General features: G+C 39.7%; 1 protein-coding gene across 1 annotated transcript in view; it reads left to right on the plus strand.

The window, feature by feature from the left end:
- Positions 1–1793, plus strand: part of LOC128017541 (basement membrane-specific heparan sulfate proteoglycan core protein) — a 1082135-nt gene extending 1080342 nt beyond the window's left edge. Inside the window, exons 38-40 of the mRNA XM_052602945.1 lie at positions 633–692; positions 862–939; positions 1155–1793. Of these exons, the coding sequence (XP_052458905.1) occupies positions 633–692; positions 862–939; positions 1155–1162 (146 nt within the window). The 3' untranslated portion in view covers positions 1163–1793. The remainder of the gene's footprint in view (positions 1–632; positions 693–861; positions 940–1154) is intronic.
- The last annotated feature ends 5884 nt before the right edge of the window (positions 1794–7677 follow it).

Raw genomic sequence — 7677 nt, forward strand, 5'->3', positions numbered from 1 at the left:
TGAAGTGGGAACAGACATCTCAGCAATGAGAGGATACCAGGCTGCTGTATCCTGGTATGGCGCAGTCTTCTGTAACGCGGAGACAGAGACGTTTAGATCCATATGCAGTTCTTGATTGACAGAAAGGTCAGGACAGGCAGAATTCACATAACAGCGTCAAGTGTGTCAAGGGATATCCAGAATCAATAACAGTACCAGGCAGAGGTCGTGGCAGGCAGCAGAGAATCACAGTCAATATAATAAAAGTCAGACATGGAAGGAACAAACACAGGGAAAACGCTCAGAAATGTAAGACAGGCTAAACAATCCTGAGTGGGGTGTTCATGGGCACTCTAGCTGATGATCGTGACAGTAATAATGTTATAATATCAGAATAAACTCTTTACAGTTATAATAAGCATTAATAGAGCCAATTTATGCAACTTTTTCCAAATTCACTAAATCAGTCACGTCTGTGTTCTGTTGTAGAGAGTCAGATAACATCATGTTGTTTTTCATGATCGGTGCTAACATTATTATTAATATACACTTCTGTTTCTTTGTGGTGTGATGTGATCATGGATTATCATTTATTAGTGTTGCAGATGTATATGATTATGTTGATTGGTTGTCTCTCTGTTGTTGTCTGTCAGGGAAGAGCAGTGAGTCTGGAGACACTTTGTACTCTGAACTGAAGCAGAACACGGATAGAGGTGAGAGAAACACTATTACAGACAAACCACTGACATTACAAAATAACCATCATGCACCGCTTCTGCTACAGATCAGAAGGACTCCTAAAGTCACGCGACTTGTTGAAGAAATGTAAAAATATTATATTGTATCATTATTTTATTGTTATTAATCATTTGTGTTCTTCAGATGCTGATACTGGAGTTGGTGACAAAACTTCTGCTCTAGCTTTTTGGAAAAAGGGTCAGAAGAAGATTAATAAAACATGTAATTATTCTGTTAGATGTTCAATGATTTTACAATAACTGGCAACACGCTCATAATTTACACTCGTTCCTGCAGATCGTGGCATAAATTGGTTCTTACACATTTTAAACTTGAAGTTATTTGGTTCAGTTGTTTGTGATGAGTATAAAATGTCAAATGAATGATCTCATTATTCACATCTCCTGTATAAATCATCATCTCTGATCTGTTTAAAGGTCCCTGAGTTCAGAGAAGACACCAGACGACTAAAAGAGATTCACAGCAGCAGACACAGTAACGCTTGCATTGCTTCAGAAATGATAATGAGTGAACTGATTATGAACATGCTTGACTGAAATACTTTACAGATATTATCATATTATCTGTACACGGATCTATCTGTAATACATATTCAATCATTTTCCATTGCTTTAAGTGAAACTGCTCTTCAAGTTATTACATTATTAGATGATTCGTCTGATGCTGTACAGTAATTAAACAGTAATCGTGCACTTGTCTGATAGTTAAATATAACATGTTCTGTCTTATTAAATAATGCCTGTGTTTTTGCCAAGACTGTGTGACTAGCGTGATTTCTCTTGCATATACAGTATATTCATAAATACTGCTTTTTACATTAAAGGGGGGGTGAAATGCTATTTCATGCATGATTTGCACATCGTTTATTTCTTAAGGATAATGCAGTCCCAACGAAAAAGGGTCACGATCGTGTGTTGGAACCGCAGGCGGTGAGTAAAACTGCTTCAAATATCTCTGTGTTATTAACTTAGCTATCGGCGTGTAAGCACATCAAGTAAACAGCATGCGATGTTGTCATCAAACTGCACTTTCCACATGTACAGCTTAAAAAAAAATAAAAAAGATGACATAAAGTGAAACCACTAAGCAAATATATACAGTTTCAGTACATACCACATAGAGACTGAATGCTGATGCTGCTCTTGTTAAATTTCAGCCTCTGGATCTGATTCTGGATCATAAATATACGCTGAATCTGACTGTTAGCCATGGTTTGTTTTGGATGATGGTTTTTTTTCCTCACGGTAATGTCACAGCTTCCACACGCTCTCAACGCAAAAGCCTACTCGCGCTTGTGATTCTTTAGCTCCGCCCACACGTCACGCCTCCAGCCACTCGTGTTTTTCCGGGAAAAATCGTTACAGACTATCTTTCTCTCATGAATATAATAAAACTAAAGACTTTTTGGAGTTATGAAGGGTGCAGTACTACTCTATAGGTACTCAAGATTAACAGGAGATTGAGTGAAAACGAGCATTTCACCCCCCCTTTAATATATTTTCCTCTATTTCATATATGCTGTTTTTTTTTGTTTTTGGTTTTTTGGTTTTTGCTTTGCTACAGTTAAATGAAGTCGTAGATTTATGTTTGCTAAATAAACACAAAATAACAAAGATTTGTTTGTTTAGTTTGCATGATTTTTTTTTCTTTTTCACAATTAAGGTTAATTTAACCATAAGTAAAAGTAATTCCAGGTTAGTAACACTAAACAAATCAGCATCTTGCTTTGAATGTTGAGAAATCAGGATCCAGACACACGTGAGACTCATGAAGGTCTGTTGGTGTGTGAGATCGTCTCAGTCCAGCAGATTACAGACAGATTCCTGAAGTGTGATCAGTGACTGACAGTGTATCTGGATCACATTGCTCACAGATGATGATCAGCGTCATCTAGTTCCTAGAAAAAGAGGAAGAGAAGTGAGAGGTGAGGAGACGATGTTTCTTTTAAGAAGACTTTGAAACTGAAAATATTAAAATGAGATTCATGATAAACAACCAGAAGATTAAGAAATATGATCAGTATCAGTGTTAGTGTGTAGTGCAGCCTCATAATGGGAAATATTTATAATGCTGTATCTTCATTATTCATTGAAAACAGCTGCTGATATTTTTTTTCCCCATTTTTTTTGTTGCCCCGTGGGGTGTCTGTGTTCCCATTTCTTTCTCACTACGCACCAGTGAATCCCCTCGACGTCACCATGGCAAAACTTAGCCACATACTTACTTGGACCTTTGCCTGACAGACCTTCTATTCTAATTGTTGCTGTCTATTATAGCAGATACTATGAATATGCATTTTTCAAGTCTACAACTGCAGAAAAAGTGATTGACTTCCCTCCAAGAGTACTTGCCTTAACAATCAGGTCAGATTGTGGACCACAGTTCAAGTCCAATCAATTTCAGATGGTTTTGTCAGGAGTTTTTTCCTTTTTTTAACTGAAGAAAGTTCTTGCACATCCAGCTATTAATTTCATCAATGCATTGGCAGAGGGAGCCAATGGGGCTGTAGTCATTTGGAAATAGGCTACGTAAATCTGGGTATCATCAGCATAGCTGTGATAGGCAATTTGGTTCTTTCTCATTATTTGACTTAGTGGAAGCATATACATTGTAATGAACCAGAACTCGACATGGGATCCATAATGCAGGCTTTATTGTAAAGGCTCGTAGTCGTACAGGCAATGGTCAGAACCAGCAATATCAACAACGTGGGAAGAACAGAGAATCAAAATCCAGTAACAAGCAAGGGGTCGGCAGGTAGGCAGCAAAGGTACGTAAAGGATATCAAACAGGATCGGTAACAGGAAATCAAACACGGTAATAACACTCAGAAATGACAGGCACAGCAAATCAAGACTTCGCATCTGAACTCTTGTGAAAGTCCAGCTTATATACACAGTCCTGATGAGTGGCACCTGTGCAGGTGATCAGAGTCCAAGGACGGGGTTTATGGGAAATGTAGTGTCGTCAGTATAAGTGAATGAATGGATGCGTGTGTGTCAATATTCAGGTGAGGGCGCCCTCTGCTGGCCAGCAGAGGGAATCACGGGGTTTGTCTCCGTGACATATATGCTGAACAAGAGCGGTGCAATAATTGACCCCTGTGGGACCCCTCCTAGACTCACATAATAACCTCTCCCTTCTAAATACTGTATGACCTGAACCATTTGAGTACCATCCCAGAAAAAGGGAATCGGAGAGAGCCCAAAAGGAATCACCAAACAGAACAGAGAGAGGAACAGATCCCTAAAAAAAAATACAGGTCCCATAGACAAACCAAATTCCTTGAAAGGTTTAGAGACTATGTTATTGAGTGACTGATGAAGTTCAAAATTATCACTTAAGAGAAGTGAGATGGAGTGTCATGGCTTAGGTCATCTGTTTTGAAAGCATGTTGATGACTGATGTTCTATGGAGTTGTAAAAATCAACAAAAGGCAGAATATGTTACATGTGACTGGAATGTTTTAAGTTGTAAAAGATTGTGAATGAGAATTTAAGTGGAGTAAGCTCATATTTATGTAGACGGGGGCTGTTGTGTATTGATGTGACTTCACGCATCAAAGTGGGGAGTTAAAGAAGTGCCAAGTTCAATCTGGTGTCTGTGTGGTGCGATCTGAAATATTCTATGGGTTCATAACATTGGCAATGAGGATGTTGCAACAAGGACTCACTCGTGAGTTAAATCCCACCACTTATAAATGCATGGGACCATGGGAATAGTCATGAACATGTCTCTGCCCACAGACGACTTCAGTTTATTTTTACATCAGTAGAATATACAGATACATTGTAAGGTGTGGTGTAGTGGTTTATCCAATAGGAATATAGTTTACATGTGTGTGTTATATAAAATGGGAATATGGGCAGGAAGTTCTGGACATATAAGTAGATAATTTCTCCCAGATGAAACCTGTAAAACGAGCAGACCAATCTTAATCCAGGACCTCAACTCCCTGCTTATCTTGAACACCACAAAGACTCATAAACATCTGTGCATGCATATAATATAGAGACAGAGATAGCAGAGAAGGGAGGAAGGAACCCAAGGAGGCAAATTCACAGAAATATTCTGGCAGAGAGTGATATATTCTAACATCTTATTTTTATATTGGTGTTTATAGCATTTCTGCCAGCAGTGCAGCTGGAAGATTATGTAATGCGAAGTTGAAGGTGCACACAATAGAGCTGTTTCACACATTCTCCATCTGCAGTGGATATATTTTTCCACACCCATGTTAACAGGTTAGAGCATTCACACTGCAAGCGGCTGCGGTCTGTCAGCTCAGTCCAGGAGTAGTGCGTCTGCAACAGTGCAGCGGTCGTTGATGCACTGGAGTCTATTTTTTCTGAGCTGCACCCGCTGAGTTAAAGTGACAGTACATTGTTCATGATGAAAACTGAGCATGGATTAACATGGAAATGTAGTAAATTCACAACAAATTGATTTAACTTTTCGGTTAGGTTTAAAACAAGGAAAAGTTCACTTTTTTATCAACAAGGGGACATAGATGTACTTGTGGAGGTAGAAAAACAAAGTTCTTAAAGACCCACGGGATTACTTGTAAAGATTTAAATGCATGTGTTGGAGAAAAAAAAAATAATTTAAAATATAGGCATTAGTTTTAGTGCAAACAAGTAATCAGAATGCAGTATAATTATTATAAAATAATAGTCCAGTTCTGTTTTTGTAGCAGACAAATGTGACTTTCAGATGATTATTGTTTTTTTATTGACTACTTAAAACATACCAGGTTGGTATTTTTACAATGTTTTAAATGTTCTAAAACATTAACATTGTTATATTTTCATAATATATATTTATATATATATATATATATACTGTATAGTCCTTCCATCGTCACCACTGTTTTCTTGTCACACTTTTGTAATCTGCATATTTTCTTCTCCACTAGTAGTCGCCTCATTGTGATGACTGGGTGAAGGAGGAACTGGAAACAGATGCGAGTTAATTAAAGATGAGACACACAAACAAGAGTTCAGTAACAAGGCTGGGAAGACGACAATCCAAGATGGTGGGGAGACGGTGAGTTATCCAGGTGAAGATGGTGAGACGGCAGCAAGAGAGGATGGCACAGGAACTGCGGGGAATAGAACCGAAGGTAAGTCTGGTGCTGAGTGATAGTGCGGAGAGTGGATGAGGTTTGGGAAAGACACGGACATCCAAACGCATACAACACTGAAGCAAACAGACAAGGTAGCGACATTAAACAATCTCACAAGACGTGAGACAAGCCAATATATAGGGGGTTGTCACGTGGAGGGTAAGGATGGACTCAAACGCAGACAGGATGCACAAAACACAGGATTTATCATCAACGTAAAGGGGAAAACAAAACCCACGAGGTAGAAAACAATGACTAGGGCAAGGACAGATAATCTAACAAGACTAGATAGACACGATAAACAAAAAGATGCTTAACACAAGAACTCTAACTACAAGTTAACAAATCACAAGACTCACGACGTATCTTCAAAGTGTCACAATAAGTAGAATATCACAATGAACCACACAAGACAGAGAACACTGGGAGATATAAATAGGAAGACTAATGAAGACACAACAGGTGGCACAGGTAAGGCAATAATGAACAAACTAGGATAACAAGGGGGCGGGGCAAGGGAAACGAGACAACACAAGCACATGGCCCAAAGACAGGGCCTGTCATGATCCTGCCTCAAGACCAGAGGAAAATCAGACATGAAGGCAGAATCATGACAGAACCCCTCCTTCCAGATGGGGGACAGGAGTCTTAGGTGGATGGGACGAAGGCTGACGACGAGGGGTCCGGGCAGGTCTGGGTGGTGTAAGGTGGGGAGTGGTCTCTGGACAACTGACAACATCTGTGGACATGACAGGAGTAATCACTGGACACTTGGCAACATCTACTGGACACTTGACAACATCTGTGGAGACAGAAACTGGCTCTGGAACCGCGCTCACTGCGGCTGGCTCGGGATCTCTGGGAACAAGACAGGACTGGCAGGGACTTCTAGGATCTTGACTAGGCGTGAAAAATAATCTGACGCGGCTCTCTCCTCAGCACTCACGACTGCTGTCTTTGACACAGTTCTTTCTGCTGCTGGTTCAGGATCAGCGTTCACCGTGGCTGGCTCAGGAGGCGTCGCAGACTCAGGAGGAGACAGAGACGCAGGACCGGAAGACCCCTAAGACAAGGCCATGTGCCTGTACACAAAACACGGGCCTGTCATGATCCTGCCTCAAGACCAGAGGAAAATCAGGACATGAAGGTAGAATCATGACAGGGGGTGAGTAATGAGTGACAGCTGTTGCTGATGACAATTAACGGAGACGCCCACAAACTAATCAGTGCAGACGCGAAACACACAGATATAAGAATGAGAGGGAAAGGTTTATTGGGCAAGTAGAAGCCAATGAAATTATATTTAATTATAGAAATATTTTACATAGAACTTAACTCAAATTTTGTTTTCTTTTTTAAAGAGTACAGGGCTTTTAAAAGGAATTTAAAAGTTTAGAGATAATATAAGTGATGGGAATACTCCAGAGGTGGCGGTTATACAACAACAAGTTGTCAACCGCCAGGAAAAATAGAAGAAGAAGAAACACACAGACTTCACCACAAAGTGCAAACACGCCGAGATCACGGTTTACCAACCGTGACACTCATGTACTCACTGATCTGTGCATTTGTCCATTATATGTGAGGCTTAGGCAGCGTGAATAAAAAAATAAAAAAAAACAATGCAGTGTGACAACAATTACTGAAGACATTCTCTGTGAAAGTTTTTTTTAAGAAAACAGCTTTAACAGCTTGCATGCACTAAAAGAATAAATATCTTAGAATGGATCTCAGTTGTTGTTTTTTCTTCATGTATTTGTGTGTAGAGTTTGTCTCCTCCCTCATCTCTTCTTGTACTGTGAAACACAGGAAGT

This window comes from Carassius gibelio, chromosome A7, assembly GCF_023724105.1.
Source record: "Carassius gibelio isolate Cgi1373 ecotype wild population from Czech Republic chromosome A7, carGib1.2-hapl.c, whole genome shotgun sequence".
Lineage (NCBI taxonomy): Eukaryota > Metazoa > Chordata > Actinopteri > Cypriniformes > Cyprinidae > Carassius > Carassius gibelio.